The sequence below is a fragment of the Pelecanus crispus genome, chromosome 11 (genome assembly GCF_030463565.1).
Source record: "Pelecanus crispus isolate bPelCri1 chromosome 11, bPelCri1.pri, whole genome shotgun sequence".
Classification (NCBI taxonomy): domain Eukaryota; kingdom Metazoa; phylum Chordata; class Aves; order Pelecaniformes; family Pelecanidae; genus Pelecanus; species Pelecanus crispus.
This window is the reverse complement of record NC_134653.1, coordinates 23456415-23476181: the sequence shown is the minus strand read 5'-3', so window position 1 is coordinate 23476181 and position 19767 is coordinate 23456415. Positions and strand designations below refer to the sequence as shown.

The 19767-nt window shown below is 42.6% G+C and overlaps 1 protein-coding gene across 2 annotated transcripts in view; it reads left to right on the top strand.

The window, feature by feature from the left end:
• Nucleotides 1-19084, top strand: part of MTMR3 (myotubularin related protein 3) — an 84143-nt gene extending 65059 nt beyond the window's left edge. For both annotated transcript variants that reach the window (XM_075718365.1, XM_075718364.1), the window contains 9 exons: nt 2246-2357; nt 3501-3696; nt 5308-5493; nt 6904-7074; nt 8045-8190; nt 8856-10275; nt 12719-12829; nt 13366-13454; nt 17450-19084. In XM_075718365.1, the coding sequence (XP_075574480.1) occupies nt 2246-2357; nt 3501-3696; nt 5308-5493; nt 6904-7074; nt 8045-8190; nt 8856-10275; nt 12719-12829; nt 13366-13454; nt 17450-17621 (2603 nt within the window). In that variant the 3' untranslated portion in view covers nt 17622-19084. The remainder of the gene's footprint in view (nt 1-2245; nt 2358-3500; nt 3697-5307; nt 5494-6903; nt 7075-8044; nt 8191-8855; nt 10276-12718; nt 12830-13365; nt 13455-17449) is intronic.
• Nucleotides 19085-19767: the final 683 nt, after the last annotated feature.

Genomic DNA, 19767 nt, shown 5'->3' with positions numbered 1-19767 from the left:
AAAATAAAGCAAAATAGTAGTAGTAATAATAGTAATAATAATAATATACAAAGCAAATGATGAACAATGCAATTGTTCACCACCCCACTGACTGATACCCAGCCAGTCCCCAAGCAGCGATTGCTCCCCACAGCCAGCTACCCCCAGTTTATATACTGAGCATGATGTCATGTGGTATGGTATAGCCCTTTGGCCGGTTTGGATCAACTATCCTGGCTGTGCCCCCTCCCAGCTTTTCACTGGCAGGGCATGAGAAGTTGAAAAGTCCTTGACTAGTGTAAGCACTATTTAGCAACAACTAAAACATCAGTGTGTTATCAACATCATTCTCATGGTAAATCCAAAGTGCAGCACTATGCCAGCAACTAGGAAGAAAATTAACTCTATCCCAGCTGAAACCAGGACACTTCTGACCACAGTTACAAAGTCCATCATTAACATGATGTTCTGTTTTGGGTCAGAATTAGTTGGCCTGTTAACAGTTAAGAAATCAAATTATATAAAACATGCTCTTTTTTAAAAGACTACTACTGCATTTTCCTGTGCAAGCACTCAATATCTGATATTCTGAATCCTGAATTTTTTCTGTTGTAGAAAAAAGTCATTTTAGCTATCATGTCGTCATTTTTGTGCAGATAGAAGCATCAGGACAGAGGAAAGCTAAATCCAGGAAAGACTATCGAATTAGTATTTTTCTGCATCTTCTTAGGTGCTCCCTCTGACTAGTAGACCCTGTCTGTACAGATACTGCTTCCCCAGTGGAGCAGAGTTGCATGAGTACATCCCATAGCAAGGTCTGAAGGCAGGCTCAGTAATTCCATCTATCTTCTGTTTTCCTGAGCTTTGAGTATTTCTCACATGTGTGACGCAGACAACACCAAGCTGAGTGGTGCAGTTGACACGCCAGAAGGACGGGATGTCATCCAAAGGGACCTGGACAAGTGGGAGAGGTGGGCCTGTGTGAACCTCATGAGGTTCAACAAGGCCAAGTGCAAGGTCCTGCACCTGGGATGGAGCAACCCCCGATATCAATAAAGGCTGGGGGATGAAGGGATTGAGAGCAGCCCTGTGGAGAAGGACTTGGGGGTACTGGTGGATGAAAAGCTGGACATGAGCCGGCAATGTGTGCTTGCAGCCCAGAAAGCCAACTGTATCCTGGGCTGTATCAAAAGAAGCGTGGCCAGCAGGTCGAGGGAGGTGATTCTGCCCCTCTGCTCTGCTCTGGTGAGACCTCACCTGGAGTACTGCATCCAGCTCTGGGGCCCTCAGCACCAGAAGGACATGGACCTGTTGGAGCGGGTCCAGAGGAGGGCCACAAAAATGATCCGAGGGCTGGAGCATGTCTCCTATGAGGCCAGGCTGAGAGAGTTGGGGTTGCTCAGCCTGTGAGGAGACCTTATTGCGGCCTTTCAGTACCTGAAGGGGGCCTGTAGGAAGGATGTGGAGAATCTTTTTAGCAAGGCCTGTTGTGACAGAGCAAGGAGTAATGGATTTAAACTGAAAAAGAATAGATTTAGACTAGACATAAGAAAAATTTTTTTACAATGAGGGTGGTGAAGCACTGGAACAGGTTGCCCAGAGAGGTAGTGGAGGCCCCATCCCTGGAAACATTCAAGGTCAGGTTGGATGGGGCTCTGAGCAACCTGATCTAGTTAAAGCTGTCCCTGCTCCCTGCAGGGGGGTTGGGCTAGGTGACCTCTAAAGGTCCCTTCCAACCCAAAGCATTCTATGAATCTGTGCTTGTTCCTCATAATAGAAAAACTCAGAATAAAGCAGTAAATGAAGTAACCTTTTTGAGTGGTTAGGAAAAGGAATCTATAACTTGTATAAAAATGTACATTAGTTTACCAAATTTAAGAACATTCATAAATTATCAGTTAAATATTGTTTATGCTTTGCAGTATCTTAGGATGTTTCTCAGTCTTTTTAAAAGCATTCTATAATCTTGACCACAGCAATATCACTATTCCCATAGGTTTGTACTCTGCTTTTTGTAATGTGAAGTGAAACATTGAAAATAAATACACAAACGCTTTGCTAACTCTTTCCTGTTTTGCTATTCTAGGCTGTAATGTCTGGAATACCTACTGAACTTCAAGTACTAGTTTCTCCTTACAGAATATTTGTAAACATTATTTCATCTGCCCACAGCAACAGTGGTTTGTTTTTATGAAAAAGCTTCTTTTAGAAATTTAAGTTAGTGTAGTTTTTAGTTTCTTCCCTCTTCCTTGATATTTCCCTACAGAATATTATCCAAACTGTGAAGTAGTGTTCATGGGGATGGCAAACATTCATTCTATCCGGAAGAGCTTTCAGTCACTGCGTTTGCTCTGCACACAAATGCCAGATCCAGGAAAGTAAGTGGATGTTTGGTGTTTTTTGCCTTCGTTTATGTGTTTCTGCAACTGCATTCTTTTGCTACTGATTTGTAAACTGAAACTCAGTGGCTTTTCCCTTGGTCAGTTCCCTGTGTAATAATGCTAAGCTATATATTTTTTTAATTTCCACAAAATTTGAGCTAAAGGAAGCAATTGGTTTATTATCATGGAAGTGAACATAGAAAATGAGATCTGGGATTATATTGTAACCTTGAGTATTGATACTAGAATGTTACTACTTTCAGGTGGGCTTCTAAGTGCTAGCACTTAGGGTTACCTGCTATTCCTGGTTCTTCAATCTTTACAGCTTGGCTCTCCTTCAGAAAATTCTAGTGGTATTCAATGTACTTCATGCATTTATAGTGTCATTTCAGGAGATGTATTTCATAGCTCTCCAGTGCTATGGGATAACTACCCTCTAATGGCCCATCATCTCAGGAGCTACTGAGGTTGGGTCTTCACTAGGACACTAGTTGCACCAGTCCTGTTTCCTCTACCACATCTCTGGTTTGAATTTGCTGCTAAAGCATGGTTTCAAAGTGGATCCAGAATGGCCACCCTTACTAAACTGGATATGTAGATCTTCATAGGATAGAGATTCTTAAGATACCTGCAGCAGACCTTGTAAAGCCTGGGAATAGTTGAAATATGGGAGATTTCAAAGGCATCTCAGGTTCCACCCTTTCACTAAAGCACAGAATTGTTAGGGGCATATGGCAGAGTCCCAAGATATGCTGGTGGTGCTGGGACTGCTGGGTAATCTGAATCCTCAGCTCTGAGGAAGGGAGGCAGCAGAGGCTGCTGAAAGTAATGATTACCCAGTAGCGCTTACATTGTCCATTGCTGGTGATGTGTCATGCTCTTGTCTGGGAAAATGTTGTTTAAGCTTCTTGCAAGTCTTAACGCAGCAAACCGCATACCAGAGACTGACTGTTCCTCAGGCGGACTGCATGGCTTTGTTTCTTACAAATCTGGGAAAATGTTAATGAGACTTAAATGAAAAATGTTGAAAAATTACATTCACAGCTTATTAAAATAGGAGCTTTGACTTGATAAATTCAAAGATCCAAACCTGAAAGCATTTTAAAAGAGCAAAAACTGTCTTCCCTTGTTTTCCTCTAGTTGGTTATCAGCTCTGGAAAGTACCAAATGGCTGCAGCACTTGTCTGTGCTTCTGAAATCTGCGCTACTTGTAGTTCATGCCGTGGACCGAGACCAACGACCAGTCTTGGTGCACTGCTCAGATGGCTGGGACCGAACCCCCCAGATAGTGGCGCTGGCCAAACTGCTGCTAGATCCGTATTACAGGACCACAGAGGTTTGTAAACCATCTGTTAGTGCATGAGGTAGTTAACTGAGTTTGGGTCCTTTTCTGAGGAAGTCTGTCTATAAATTATTTCAGTTTTTTCCAGTAGAAGCAGCACTAAAGCTAGCAGGAGTTTACCAACAGTAGTCTGCAGATACAGTTACATATAGGTATAAATAGAGTCCGTAATTCAAGAGCAGATTATATTTTTCCCCTTTGCTGTAACTGCATAGTCATGGTCTATGCTTCCCCATATTTAGCTTAGGAATATGTAGTACAAAGTGATACATATTGCAGTTTCCATTACACCATTGCAGTTTCTCAGCCAACTATTGATACAAAGCCTTTCTCTTTTCTAGGCTTCTCAACTGCATGTTTTTCCAGTTTCACATTTTTGTTGTCCTCTGTCACTTAGTTTTATTTCTCTTGGTTTTTCAGCCTGAATTTTTTTTTCCTCCATCACTTTTCAGCATTTTGTGATATGTGGTGGCTGGATTCTGTCTGCCAGCCCACATGGAAGATGACTTTTTTGTCTAGAACAGAAGCGTATGTCTGAAAACTGCACAATAAACTGCTGCTTGAAGCCTCAGACACATGAGGACCAGAAGTTGAAACTGTAGCAATGCCTTTCTCGGATCTTTTTTCACATAGTTTCTAGAAGTCGCCATCCATCAGGTCAAAACATACAGCTCTGTCCTTGGCACAGAACCTCCTCCTGGTCCCTCCTAAGAGTGCTGTCATTCCTCTTCAAAGTGCAGAGTTCTTCTGTATGCTCCCTTTGCCTTACTTCTTGTCACCACCACATCAGAGAAAACCATAAACTGTAGCTGTCTATACAAGGATCAGAAATGTTTAGGAAAATGAGTCTTCAGCATTGTCACATTTCAGACTTTTCAGCTCTCAGCTATTATTTTTGCTCTAATTACAACTGCTGACTTAATAAGCATGCTCTACAATTTTTCTTTCCACTAAGAATCAAAACCTTCCTAACCTGCAATGGGTTTTAGGTCCTGTAAGATGAGGTGTTGCATTCAGGTGCTCAGCTAGGTACTTGTTTTGAAAGGTTCTTTGCCCTTTTCATGTGCATAAGAAATCTTGCAACTTGACCTTTAATCAACCCTGTGACTGTGCTACATTTGGTATACACACAGGCAAGCACCCTCTCCAAGCATGGATGTCCTTTTGTGGATGAATTGTTTTCTTTTATGACAGACGGATCTGCCCATCATTTTCAAGGGAGAGCTTTAAAATTTCCTCTCCTGTCCAAATGTTGGTTACCATGATCCTGAGGGTTTTGATCAAGGTGAATTTCCTACTCACCCCTGCCTGGCCAAGATAGGTCTCATATCTTCTGTGCCAGTCACTGAGGACTTAACATGCCTTATTTCCTTTCCTGTTCATGGTGGCTTGGGAATTCATATCTGTCCTAATTTCATTGTGCAGCATTTCAGAACACAGAGGCATTAGGTAAAGCAGTAAAGATAAGTAATGAGGCCAATGCTGAAGGGAAATGGGAGTGAGTGAGGACACAGTAATAAGGTGATTCCCACGAGTCTCAGACTGTCTTAGAAAATTGAACCAAAGAAAAATAGCAACTTTTCATCTGTACTTTCATTTCTGCAGGGTTTCCAGGTGCTAGTGGAGACGGAGTGGCTGGATTTTGGCCACAAGTTTGCAGATCGCTGTGGCCATGGTGAGAATTCGGATGACCTAAATGAGCGCTGCCCAGTGTTTTTACAGTGGCTGGACTGCGTCCATCAGCTCCAGAGGCAGTTCCCTTGCTCTTTCGAGTTTAACGAAGCATTCCTTGTGAGTTGTGGCTTGAGAGATTGCTGTTTTATAGCCTGCTTCTAAACCAGTACCCAGTACTAACATACTATAGAGCCCCAAGGGGTTTCTGATTTTCCCATCTATCTGTGATATGCTGCTGCCTGATAAAGGAAATGGGAAAACTGCCCAGATACAGTAGACAAAAGTACTTCTATACTTCATGGGACCTGAGGTCTGTTCACTCTTCAGACCAGAGCAGGACCCTTGAGGACTTTTAAATTTTAAAGAAAGAATAAATTATATGAATTTAATAGTCTCACCTCTAAGAGGTGCTGAAAGAACTCTGGAATAATACATCCAGACAGCATGAAAAGAGTCATAGTTACTGGCAAATAAAACTACCCCCTACTTTGATCTTGTTTTGAGTTGAAGGCTCCTCCTCTAAAAACCACCTCTCCCTTACCTTTCCATTCAGTTTTTCTGCTGAAAATGTGTAGGATATACGAGCTGTGTTTATTTTCATTTGAAGTGGACTGCTCTCCTATTAGAAATTTGCCTAGGATGATCAAAATCAGTTCTCAAGGCTGGAAAGTAGGCCTCTGGGAAAGTGGCAGTCACTGACTGCAGGACTGAAGAATAAAAGTTTTTATGAAGTGTCTGATCCACTGAGAGATTTAAAGCACATTCCTGTGATTGTGGTTGACTTGGATTGCCACTTGCCAGCTCAGCCATGTAACTGAGTATATGTACAGCCTTAGCTTAGCTCAGTTGTGAAATGAGATACATAAGGTTATAACTGGCTTCACAGCACACTGCTAATCTACAGGAGCTGTGTGTGAACATACCCTTAGTATTCTGGCCTTTTTAGAGTAACCACCTTCATTTATTAGAGTATTGAAGAGTTTGTCTTCATTTAAATGTCTAATGCCATGGAAGTAATTTATATGCTTAAAGTTAAGTTCATGTTAAGCTATTTTGTCAGACTGGGACCACAGCATGGAGTAAATAATGATCAGGACATGTGTGCTGTGTGCATTTATACCAACGTACAGAAATCAACACTTTTCCCCACCATTCTTCGCCATTCTGTGCTGCATTAGTGTTTTGTAACAGTATCATGGTTCTCTTTGCCTGTCCTACAAGGCTATGAGTTTGAATCAGCAAGACTTTTATACTTGATTATGAACAAATATTTTGTCTTTATATTTTAAATTTTTCTTGAATTATTTTAGTTATTTTTTTAGAAGATTACACTATGCTTGAGTTCTTTGGCAATTAGTTTATAAAGAGGTATGCAAAAAATGCTAGGTGTATTTCTATGTCAGTCTTTAGGAAGGGGGTGTATTGCCCTGTGAAGGAAAGATTTGTTACTTCTTAAGCCTGAATGCTGATTCTCACATTAAGCTGATACCTTCTGCCATATGACAATATTTGTATTGGTCTGTGCAGGTCAAATTGGTGCAGCACACCTACTCTTGCCTCTTTGGAACATTCCTGTGCAACAATGCGAAAGAGAGAGGAGAAAAACACACTCAGGAACGGACCTGTTCTGTCTGGTCTTTGCTGCGGGCAGCAAACAAAGCCTTCAGAAACCTGCTCTACTCCTCTCAATCAGAATCTGTATGTATCCTTCGTTCCCCACCACGCGGGGAGAGTCCCTTTAGGGGCTCCCAGGTACAATGTTCTCAGAAGTGTGTACCTTCAGAAAATACCCAAGCTTGTAGCAGTGGGACATCATAATGGCTTAACTGTCATGAATACAGTGTAGAGATAAGCATTTCCAGAAGAGCGTGCTCAGCTCTCCTCATCAATGTTTAAGGAATGTCAAATGCAACCTTAGAAATTTCTCTATGCTGGAAATGCATTTTCTGTAACTAAATATTTTGCTTTATTTTTTGTAACAGAAAACATTTCAGTTCCTGCTCAGTGGCGGGGAAACCTGACTGGTTCTCTGCCATTGCCTGCTTTTCCACAAGGAAGTTTCCTGGGAAAACAGTGGAATTGATAGAGAGACCCAAAGTGTCTTTAAACTGAAACAGAAAGCATATTCCACAGTCAAGGAATCCCTTTTAAGAGCAAGCTGCCTCTTCAGCAAAGTATTTCTGCATGTACTTAATTTTTAACATATGAGTGCTTCCATTAAAGACAGGGTTAGCTTTGATGAATTGGAGCCTGTAGAAGGAGGTTATTAGTTCAGCTCTCATATGGCATGGTGTAATACAAAGTACAAGGATATCTCTGCACTAACAATGGGCCACTGAATTCTTCAGCAGTTTAAATTGCGCAGAAGCATTATTAAGGTGTAGATTCACACAGAGCACATTGCAGTAATTCATTCATGAGAAGCTGAAAGCTGGCATTGTTATGCCTCAGCCTCTGTCTCTGAAAGAAAAGATAATTATCTATCCAAGTGTAGCTGATTAAAAATGTCATAGCTGCTCACTGGCCTTTAGAGTTATCTAGAGATCTGGCAAAGCCTCCCAGCTGCAAACCTGAATAGTAAACTACCACAATCAGATTTGAACACTTCTCTGCATTCTGGGAGTGAGCAGTTTACAGTTTCTGAACACTGTGTGTTCTCCCCTCTCAGGTGCTGTATCCAGTGTGCCATGTGCGTAATTTAATGCTCTGGAGTGCTGTTTACCTGCCATGTTCTTCCCCCTCTACACCCACGGATGACACCTGTGCCCCATACCCTGTTCCAGGCTCTAGCCCTGAAGATCAGCCTCTGGGCAGGTGAGCCTAGAGCCCAGAAATCCCATCCTGTAAAGTAAGATCAACAGAGAATATTGTGGGATATAAAGAGGAGAATAGCTGTGGGGGGAGGGAAGTAATTTGCACAGGCTTATTTGTGGGACAGTTTGACTGACCTACCCAAAAGCAGTTTGTCATTGTTTCAGTTTTGAAAGCTGTTAAGTTTCAGAGGTGATAGTGAACAGAGAGAAGATTAACAAATAAAGTTAAGCTCCGGGTATTGCATTGCCTTGTAGGATCCCTTATATCCTTGTGAGATACAAGCTTTCATTTGGTTGTCTTGAATTTGAGTTATTTTTGTGTTGTGTAACTATTTCTTTGCTTTTTTGTACAATCATTCTGAGCACATTTTAATTAGGAGGTGTGACCAGACTGTAAGCATTTGTGCTTTGTGGTAAAGGGATTATTCTGGAATGTTTGAAGTCTGAACATATTTTCCTCATGGCAAACAAAGAAAGTACTGAAGCAGTTCTGCACTACAGATGGTCAAAATGTGCTCCGAGATAATACTTCACGGAAATCCATTAGTTAGCAGACTGTTACTATTCTAATTGTGAGGGGAGTTGCTAAACCATAGTAGCTAAGCATTTAAAAAAAAAAAAGAAAAATCCCCTGACTTTGGATTCTGATTATTTGTACCTTTATAGGTTACCAAAGACAAGATCATTTGACAATCTGACGACAGCCTGTGATAGCAGCGTGCCTACAAGCAATCGACGTAGTAGCGACCCCAGCCTCAATGAAAAGTGGCAAGAGCACCGTCGGTCTCTAGAGCTGAGCAGCCTCGGTAACCCTGGGGATGATCCATTTGATGGAGATAGCCTGAGTAAACAAGGCAGGGCTCCAGTTGGAGCAGAACTCTCTGTTGCAGCTGGTGTGGCAGAGGGACAGATGGAGAACATTTTGCAAGAGGCCACTAAAGATGATGTTGGTCTGGAGGAGCACTTAAGGGGTAGCCTAGAGACAGTAGGTAAGGGGGATGAGATTGCCCTGGACAAGGAGAAGAGAACTGAAAATCTACATGGGTATGTCAGTGACCTCTGTGAAAAGGCTGAGGCAGATAAAGGTATTGTAATGAACAATCCAGCATCCAATCCACATCCAGTTTCACAAGGTGCTTCTGAGCTTAAAGGACAACAGGATGACCATACTGATCTCAGTAACACTATCCAGAAGTTACCTCAGGTGAAAGGACTACAGACTGTTCCTTTGGAGGGCTTTGTAATTAGAGACACTCAAAAGAGTATGGAGGAAGAAGGTGTTAGCAAACTTGAGGGAGAAGCAGACAGCCTGTATAATACAGCGCAGGGGAGCCTTGCATTACCTCTTACAATCCCACACGAGGCAAGAACATCCACCATTGAAAGTTCTACGGAAACCTTAACAGAGAATGAAGCAAACCAGGAGCTCATTCCTAAGGGTCCCTTTCATAGACCTCACCTGATCGACAACAGTGCTGATGAACTTTCTCGAACTATTGAAAATAGGCCAGAGGGGGAGAGCACACTAGAACTTCAAAAACTGGGAACAAAAGTACATAGGACTTCTGGTAGCAGCAACACACACATCCCGATGCCTTCCCCTTGTGCCTTGCCTTTAGCTGAATGTAAAGATGAGATTGTGTGTAACGGAGAGCTGGAGCCTGAGAACAAGATGACAGAGAAGCCTGCAGGGTTTAGTATCACCCAGAAATACCATGTGACAAACGGACACTGTGTGAATGGAGAGGACGGTCGGATCAAAGCTGCTCTGAGTCGGCAGGTCTCCACAGCTAGCTGTAGTTCTGCACAGTTTCACTTGAGGAACTTGCACCAAAAATGGATGTTTGGTCATCTTGGTAAGCAGCAGGCAGCCAGCAGCCCAGACCAACCTGCCAGAAGTCACCTGGACGATGATGGGATGGCTGTCTACACTGATGTTATCCAGCAGCGCCTGCGCCAGATAGAAACTGGCCATCAGCAAGAAGTGGAGACCTTGAAGAAGCAAGTGCAAGAGTTGAAGAGCCGGTTGGAGAGCCAGTTCCTGAATAGCTCCTTACGTCTCAATGGTGATTATGGAGATGAAGTGGTAAGTGAAATGGTAATTGTGCCACTGCTGGAAACTGTGGGCTGGTTAGTCATGTTCTGGATCTCACCATATTGTCAGCTCTTGGTTCATTGGGTCAGGTAGTGATTTTTTGGCCATACAGGCTTTTATAAAACTCTCAAGGTCATTCTGAAGAGGGCAAATGACTGACTAAATACATGGCAAATGGCAATTAATGATGACTAACACTTTCACTGTATTTCAGTTTGACCATAAATGTAGCAAAGGTTTATCTCAAGATGGGTGTTTCACAGCGTACTCGCACATACCTGGATGTACTTAAACACCTTCATTGGCCTTATTAGAAAAAAACCCATTTGTTTTACTGTTGTTTTCATGTACAGGGAAAGATTTTTTAAGGATGTGAACATGTCATTTATTGGGATAGGAGCATAGGACTGATCTCTTGGTGCTTTGCATGTTTTGGGTAAGAAAGATGCAGTGGTAGCTGCTCCGTTAGCTCAAAACCATGAACTTCAAGCCATCCCTTCTTCAGATGCTGGACAGCTCAAGTCTTAATAGCTGGAATAAATTAAGAGCTTTTGTGACAGCCTTATGTCAATGAGGGCTTTTTCTCAACAAATTAAGAATTTTAGGGGAGCTTTTAAACTGTTTCTGCTTTTACTTTGAAGTGTTTCAAGTCATAAAAGTAGAGACTTAAGTTTGAGGTGTGATTCAAATACAGTACGCTAATTTCTGTAGCGATTAAATGATCTATGTAATTGTGGTTGCAAAAGAAGTTTTAAAATCAGAAATTAAATAAGTGTAATTCCAAGTTCAAGATCTCAATAGCTAGCAAGTTTTCTAGATGTCTCTGTATGTCTTGGGTGGATTTTTGAGTTGCTTCTCCCCAATCTAATTTACCTAATTTCTTGTCCTCTTTTGACTAATAAAGAATAATAAAAAGTCAAAAGAAATTCAGTCACTGACCTTATACTGTTGCTGGAAGGTAGCACTGATTCAGAGAACGGGCAGGAGTCCTGTTCTGTAGAGGCCTTTGAGCACAGAGCAGTTCTGCGGATTGCTGCAAAACTTGATTTTTCAAAGGCCCAGTATTATTAGGTAAATAAAAGAAATGAAGAGGGGAGAGCTACTTGGGGAAGCAGGTAGGCACAGGAGGAGGAAAGCGGTGTGAAGGGGAAGGTGAGGAGATGTAGAATCCCTGAAACAAAGTTGGTATCTTCCTGTGGGTTTGAACACCGGGCAGAGCATTGGCCTGCAGTTCCTGAGGTTGATGTAGCACCCATCAAAAATTTTCCTTTTCCTATGTGCACATTGTAGTGTGTTTTATATGCCTGCAAAATTGGGGGGGAAAAAAAAATTTACAAGAGGTTTCCAACTTTTGTTTATTTAATACTGTTTAGAAGTGGCAGAGGTGCTGGATAGTCCCAGGTACATTTGTTGTGAAAAATACTCTGAGCTTTCTTGGCTATTCACATTGGAGGTAACAGCACTAGATGCTCCTTTTGGACATCCATTTCAGTTCAGTGTCATTTCAATTGCATGTGGCTTCTGTCGCTGGCAAAAGCTTGGATTCCTTGGAGAAAGTTGGTGATTTGGCTTAATTTATTATACTCCTATTTTTTTTAAGGGCCTTCACAAACTGCAGTGTAGGGCTGGATGTGAGAGCGCGCTGTTCTCTAGAAAATTCACTGTTTTTAAGAATCTGATCCCTAACTTCTATTTGTGCCTCAGCTTGGGAGTAACAGGTTTTCTTGTGGAGCTCCAGAGGTGCCCATTCCTCAGGCACACAAAGACATTAACTCAAGATTTCTTGCTATCTTTAATGTATTTTGAGGGCTGGCTGAGTTTTAAGTCAGTTAAAATACAACTCTACCTGACTAGACTATGTTAAGGAAGCATTATTCCCAAAAAGCTATATATGGAATATATATGTCTCAAATTCTGAGTTTCCCATGTGTGATTTGGCTTGCATTTTCCAGAATTTTTGCTGACAAAAGGATATATGTATTACTAGTATTAGCTTTGAAAGTGAAACAACCTTGGAAAGGCAATGCAACCATGAAAGTGGAGCCACAAATAGCAGCTTTTTTTGGTTAATCACCCAAAGTGTTGCCAGAACTCTGTGCTAACACAGCAGAAAACAGATTTTTAAATCCATTCTACCTCACAGCATCCTGTCACCAGAGGGTCAAAACCTGACCTGTTCAGGTTTTTTTGCTTGGCCTTTTTTTTTTTTTTTTCAGTTCACCACTGCACAAACTGCTTCAGTGTGTGGCATTTATAGTACCATTCAAAAAGGTACTCTTGCCTTTGCCATGTGTGCGCTGTAGGTAGCAGACATAGCCTGCTCCTTCTTAGCAGGAGATACCCTCTTCACTCCTCCCCACGACTGCCCGGTATTTATTTGTACAGAAGTAGGAATATGGGAAGGTTCTGTTCAGCTGTGTTTGTTTGCCAACAGACTTCTATACCCGACTCGGAAAGCAATCTGGATCAGAACTGCTTGTCTCGCTGCAGCACAGAGATTTTCTCTGAAGCCAGCTGGGAACAGGTGGATAAACAGGACACAGAGGTACAGACTAAATCCCTGTAAATCACTCATTCTTCTGGTAGGATGGGATATTCATAATTCAAATTAACTTACATCCTTTGGTCATGTGCCACTTCTTGAGAACTACCTTCCTCGTATTTCACTTGTCTCTCATACTTTAAATATCAGTACCTGTGCCTATGAGCCCTCTGTCTGTGTATGAACTCTTTGAGAAGGTGTGGAAGGGATGGTTAGCTAAAGGAGCCTTAGGTGGACACATACTTGGTGAATATTCTTGGCCTGGATATTCTTGGCTTTTAAAGCACAGAAAAAAGCCCAGGTTACTGGACTTTATGATTTAATTTCTGTTTGTCTGAGGGGAGATTAGTGTATCTGGTCTCAGGGGGAAGGTTTCTCTGGTCTGTCTTCAGTTGTTGTAAACACTGAATTTGTGCTCTTGAAATAGAACAAGCACTTTCCTCATGGTGCTTTGCTTTGAATTTGTGAGCGCAAATGAGATGGGTTTGCTTCTAATTAATTGTCCTCTCCTTGATAAATTTGTCTTTTATTTCTTTCAGGTGACACGATGGCTTCCAGACCACCTTGCTGCACACTGCTATGGCTGTGACAGTACGTTCTGGCTTGCCAGTAGGAAGCACCACTGCAGGTAACCTGTGCCTCGACAGAGGATAGAAGGGGAGGGAGGCATGGTCATAGCTTGAATTGTTCCCTCTCCTGTTAAACCAGGAAGGGGTTTTCTTTTGATACGTAGTGCCTTTCTCAAGGATGGATGTCAGACTAAGTGTTCTAGAGCAGGACTGTGCATGCTCCTTGAAAGAACAGAGCGCTTTGGAAGAACAGAACAGTTCTCCTGTTTAGTTCCAGTTCATGCAGAGTATATATTTAAAAAGCCAGATCTGGGATCTGTTCCACCCCAGCCTAAACAGATCCTGCCTTTCTTCCTCAAACTGGATTTGGAGGCAGCTAGCCGTTAGCTTAAGAGGATGTGAATAGTAAAAAATACTGGTTTGTTGTCTTAGTGTTCAGTAATTCAATACTGCAAATATATGAATAGCATCTTCTTCTCATTATTGTTTGTAAACCTGCTTCTTTCCTTCTCTAACCATTCTTCCCTTTTCATTAAATTGCTCTTGTAAGAGAATCTGAAAAGGACACCTATGTGAAATAAAAGTTTTCTGGATTATTCTTTGCCAAACATATTGCCAGCAGAGGCTACAACAGATAATGCAGGCAGCAGGGGCTTAATGAAGAACAGGTGGCAGAGGCCTTTTGATTAGATTGTGCTCTAGTTAAAGACAGAGGATCTCAGATTTCTAAGTTATATTTCAAATAAATCCATATTCCTGATTTCTGGACATGAGAAAATTATTACCGAAACAGTAATTTAAACAAATGGCAGTTATCACATTTTGATGCTTCATTGCTTTTTGAAGTTGTAGAGAATTATAAAAATCTTTCTTGGTTCGTGTCCATTTTGTATTTTGCTCCATTTAGTGTTCTTGTAAAGATAAACAAACCCAGGAAAAAATGAATAGAAGTTGAATGGCTTTGATTTTTTTTCATGTCCACTGCCTTTGTGCAAATGTATGTCTTAAGGCTTCAGATGAAAAATATAATTACTAAGCATACAGTTGTACCCATCTGAAGGGTTTTGTAAGAGTTAAAACGGTGTTTTCCTTTGTCCTCCTAGTGGTATCTGTTGTGACATGTACCCATTCAGCACTGCCTCCCTTGGCTGACTGACAGTTGGCATCTACATTTCAGTTTCCTAGGCCTGGGCTCTGGAGAACTTGTAGTGCATGGATACACACAGGACATCCTCAACACCATGAGGAGTTAAAATTTGACTCAGGGTTTCAAGTTTGGTTGCAAATTTCCCTTTAGTGTCTCTGTTTCTTCAGCTTTCAGATGTTAAGCTGGGTCGACCAGGCTATCCACGTAAGCTCTGGTTGTTTATGGTAGAGACCAATAAGGAATGGCAACCAACAAGAAAACCAAGTATTTCCATAGTATACATTTTCAAAAAACTCGGTGATCAGTGGCAGTCTGCTCAACATCTTAACCTGAGAGTGAAAATGAGTTGAAACCCATATACTGGAAGGCCTTGAGCAGCATAAAAATATCCAGCTTTCTTCATTGCCACTATTTGCTTCTTTTGCTAGTTTCCCTCTGAGCTCTTTCTCCCCTCCTTGCAGGGACATTGAACGTGTTGATCAAATCTGGTGAGCATTTACAACAGCCTCTGCCTGTTGTCTGTCTGTGTTTTCTTGGTAATTTCTCCAAACTAACTTGGTCTGTTCCCCCTCTTTGTTTTTCACTTGCCTAGAAATCACTAGAAATAAGTGGTGGGTGGCTAGCACAATCTGCTGGATGTTTAGATCTGTATAAACAGGCCTCTCTCTTCACAGAAAGGCATTTAGGACTTGGCTTTTGGTAGCTTAAACTGGGATGTGGATCACACTAACACTCACCATCAGTTAAGTTGTATGTCTGAGTAACAGAGAATGCTTCACTTCTAACTGAGAAGAGACTGTCCTTCAAGTTTAGCCATATGCATTTGGTTTTTATTTTCCCTTTTTTGCCTTATTTTTGGGAGAGGTCCACATGTTGCCAAACAATTCTAGTATCACTGTGCAGTGTGTTGGCAAAAACCTGCCACTTATTTTAGAAGAACTGAAAATACTGTGGCAGTAACAGGTAATGCAAAGCTGGTGGAGGGTTAGTATCACCAAAAAAATAGATAAACATCCATGATTTAGTAAGAAGAGGCAGTGTCTGTAGCATGACTTTAAGTCTCCATCCCTCAGAGGAGCAAGATTGCTTTTCCAGTGTTTTTTAACATCTCTTTTTAATCGAGTGAAGCAGAGGACCACCAGGATAGAAAGAATGAGTTGTTCAGAGCTTTCCAAAGCTCGGGGGAGAACAGTTACAGAACACTATTTATCTATCACAAACGGATAAAACAACAAAAAAAACCCAAGCATATGTTAGGAAGCTGGCGAGCTGCAACAAACAGATACTTGTTTTAATCCCTCTGGTTCTTTTTTGACCTCATCTGTCAACAGTGAGCTTCTGCTGGATAATCGTTCTTTGAGCAGCAGAGATGTGGGTTGTCAGAACTGCTTTTCTGCAGGGTGTTTCTGTATAACACCTCGTGGGACTGTTTTTACTCCTGCTCGTTTTTCTGATAGTAATTTCTAACAGGGTCCTTAAGAAGACTTCAGAACCACTGCAGAAAGGCTAGCCATTGTCACCTCCTAGTGCTAGGGTTACAGCTTTGAGACCAGGAGCCACTGTGCGGAGCTCAGAAAATTAGCCCATTGAAGTGAGAAATGGGATTTCTCTGCTGACTCTTTCCCCATCAGTGACCAGCATCTGGAAATCTTGTCTCTTGGCAAGGAAGGATTAATTAAAGCTGCTGGGTGTAGGCAGAATTCTCTGTCAAATCTCTTGGCAACAGCAAATCCCTTCAAGCACAAAACAGTAATGGCACAAAATCCTGGTGCCAAAGAGTTAATGAAAAGGGTGTCAGGCATGGAGGTAAACTTGCAAAATTCAGGTCCCTGGAGTGCTCTTCTGAACTCCTTAGAAGAATTGATGAGTTTGGAGGACAGGGCACTGCAGTGCTCACCAGGCTAGCTTGAGCAGCAGCAGGGTTTTGAGGGGGGCTACAAGAAGAGAAGGTAATTATTTTCAAGATTTAAATTTTATCCCTGCCTCCTGTGAGGTGCATGTGCCAGCGTGCCTCCACCAGCTGACATCTGACAAGAATGCGTATGAGACTGCTCACCCTGCTGCAGTGTTACTGCCATTTCTGAGCATGAAATACCTGGCTGCCCGCCTCATGGCTTTGCATGATCCTTGTTGACTCGGTTTACTTTATGCAGAGGTGTGGGACCGCTGGGAATGCTGCAAAAGGGACTGTACTATTGGGGCAATGGGAGGATTGCATCGACCAAAACTGGTTTTAATTTTTTTCATTTGTCCCAGGCTTAAACTTTACAGCAGTGCACTTAAAAGGTACAGAAGAAAATGTCTCTGTGCTGGTACTTAGCAGCACACACTTTTTTAGAAGAGTAAAGGAGCAGAGACTCCCAGGACTGCAGTACCCAGTCTGTCTCTAACACAAAGCTGGATCAGTGATGTGAGCAGGGGCCAGAACACCACATTCCCCACATCCTTGCAGAGGAAGGCCCCTTGTTTGCTCTCCCTTAGCCCTTCTCTTAGCCGTGTGCCCCCAAGGTAGCAGTGACAGTGATGAGTAGCACCATGCCCGAGCTCCTCTGCAGGACATGGGAGAGAGCTTACCCCTGTTTCACGGAGGGGTAGGTTCCCTCCAGTTGGAGATGAGACAGTTGTTGTACAGAAGAGTCGTCACTGTAGAGACGTGTAATGAGCTGTAATTTTGTACTGTAATTTGCTTTGTGCTCCTTTCTGGTGTCCATTCCCTAAAGCTCCGCTTCAGTTTTAGAAGCGGAGGGTTGTCTTTGCACGCATCCTGGTGCTTGGGGAGGAGCAACTGCAGTCACCAGGGCTGACCCCATCACAGCACTGTGAATAGTATAATTTTAGAACTCGGGTAACTTTGTCAAACTGCTTCTAATTGTTTCTTTTCCATTTCTTCTCTGTTCCCGATGCAAGGAATTGTGGAAATGTGTTCTGCTCCAGTTGCTGTAACCAGAAGGTGCCCGTTCCCAGTCAGCAGCTCTTTGAACCGAGCAGAGTCTGCAAATCGTGCTACAGCAGCTTGCACCCCAGCAGTTCCAGCCTTGATCTCGAACTGGATAAACCCATCACTGCCATGTCAAATTAAAGCCCCAGCCTCGAAGCTGCGGGGGAGGAGCCATGCCGACCCTTCCCCAACCGACACGCAGATTCTCGGTGGACTGAGGCTGGGAGGATGCGGGAGCTGTGGAGCTGTGCACTTTGGAGGTTGGGGCATGGAACACTGCTCAGCGGGACAGACCTTGAGGATGTACCGCTGGATTGTGGGATTCTCCTGTTCCAGCTATTCCCCCTTCCCTTTCTGTCCTATCTGTGTGTATGTGTCTATGCGCGTGTGTGTGTGTATATAATAATATATATGTATGTTTGTTTGCTGGAAGATTGTGGAAATGGGAAGGGAGCTGGCACCAGAACCAGATTTCCCTTTTGCATTTAACTGTCCCACTGCTGAACTGCGTTGCAGACAGGCAATTTTGTGGAGAAAAGGAGAAGAGGGGAATCAGTCCAGCCAGTGTGCAAAGTGAATACCTGTAGCGTCAGTGCTAGTGCTTTCAATCACTCCCGTTACTTCCAAACAAGAAACTGCTGTTTGGGAACCTGTTGCTGCTAGAAGAAATGGGAATGTCTTTCCCAAGAGAGCACTCTCCCTCTCTGTTCTTAGAGCGGGCTTAGTTATCCTCGCTGTGTGAAGGGGGAATCAGTCATGGATTTCCATACTCAGCAGCTCTGTACTTGCACACACAATCGATGTGTTTTGTTGCCATCAGCTGTGCTGCTGTGGCTTGGAGTGGAAACACCTGGACAGCGCTGGCTAAGGAAAGTGCGTGCTTGTTTGTGAGAGGTGAGAAGGGGACTGAACAGGCTGCCGAGCTGAGATGGGTTTTACAGTGGCACCTCTCTCTGAAGTTCTGTAAATGCAATTCATTATTTAAAACTGAGTGGGAAAGTGGAAGACCTTCGACTTCTATCCTTGCCCCATCTGTAGGATGGTTTACTCGATGCGAAGCTACTTTTGGAGCAGAGCACTTGTGATTCATACAAACAGGCCGTCGTGCTGTTGTTCAGACTCGCACTTTAATGAGACTATCCAAAACAACAAAAGAGCGACTGTGATATGCTGGTGTTTTTGCTGGGCTCGGTCCATGAGGAGTGCACTGGTGCTTGTAATACTCCTGGGATGTCTTTTCCTTTTTCAGTCTGTATTCAGTATACTCCAGATAGGAAATACCTGCCTGAAGATTATATAAAGACCTGAAATACATCATGGATTCCCCTTCTTCCTTCTGTCCCAATCTGAGTCGCTTTTAAAGTCACCTCATTAAAGTGTGAATCTCTTGAATATATGTTTTTAAATGAGTGTTAGGTACTCCTCCCTTCTTCCTTTTAATAGAGCCTGCTTAGTGCAATTTGGCAAGGAAGAAATGTAGATCCTGCTTCACAATGCCTTGCCTAGACAAAGTTACAACTTCTCTTGTGATATTCTCAAGAACAAAAAAATCCTGCTGGAGTATTTGAGAGTTTTAGATACAAAAAGCTCAAAATCTAAGAGACCTAGGGTGCTTCCCTTCCCTGGAATGTCAGAACCACATAATCCAAAGCGTGTGTCACACAGAGAAAACCATCTCAGAATATTTGTTAGGTCTGATGGGGAAAAGAAATGTCAAGGTATTTTTATTTTTCACTTTGAACTTCCTGCACCCTTTGCAAGGATCATTACACTGCTGTGGCGTAAGTTGAAGATTCACAAGACAAAAATGAATGTCCAGGAGGCGGGTTTAGCATAGCAGCCTGTGTCCTTACAGGAAGGGGGGGGGGGGGGTCTGGTAATGAAGCATCTTGGGATCTCCCCTGGTATGCGTTTTGAAATGTTTTTCAAACCATCAGGAGAGAAGAGCAAAGAAAAAGATGGGTTCTCCGGTTGAGTTGTATCTAGAAGTATTTGTTCCTAAACCAGTGCAGCAAATATCTGGAATAGAACTGTAGGTATTGCTGTTCCGTGTAAAGCGGAGACAGCTGGAGCAGGAAAAGGATAATCCATGGCTCTTGTCTCTGGCTCTTCCACAGAGGGGGCATTTAGAAGTTTGACTTTAGGGGACATGGTGTAGTTCTGCACACTAACATTGTGTGGGTTTGTGGTGCAAATAGACAGTCAAAAATAAGTCTAAGATTCTGCAGTTCCTAATGACAGGTGCCAAGAGGTTATGATACGGGTTTTTGGGGTCTGTGATGTACAG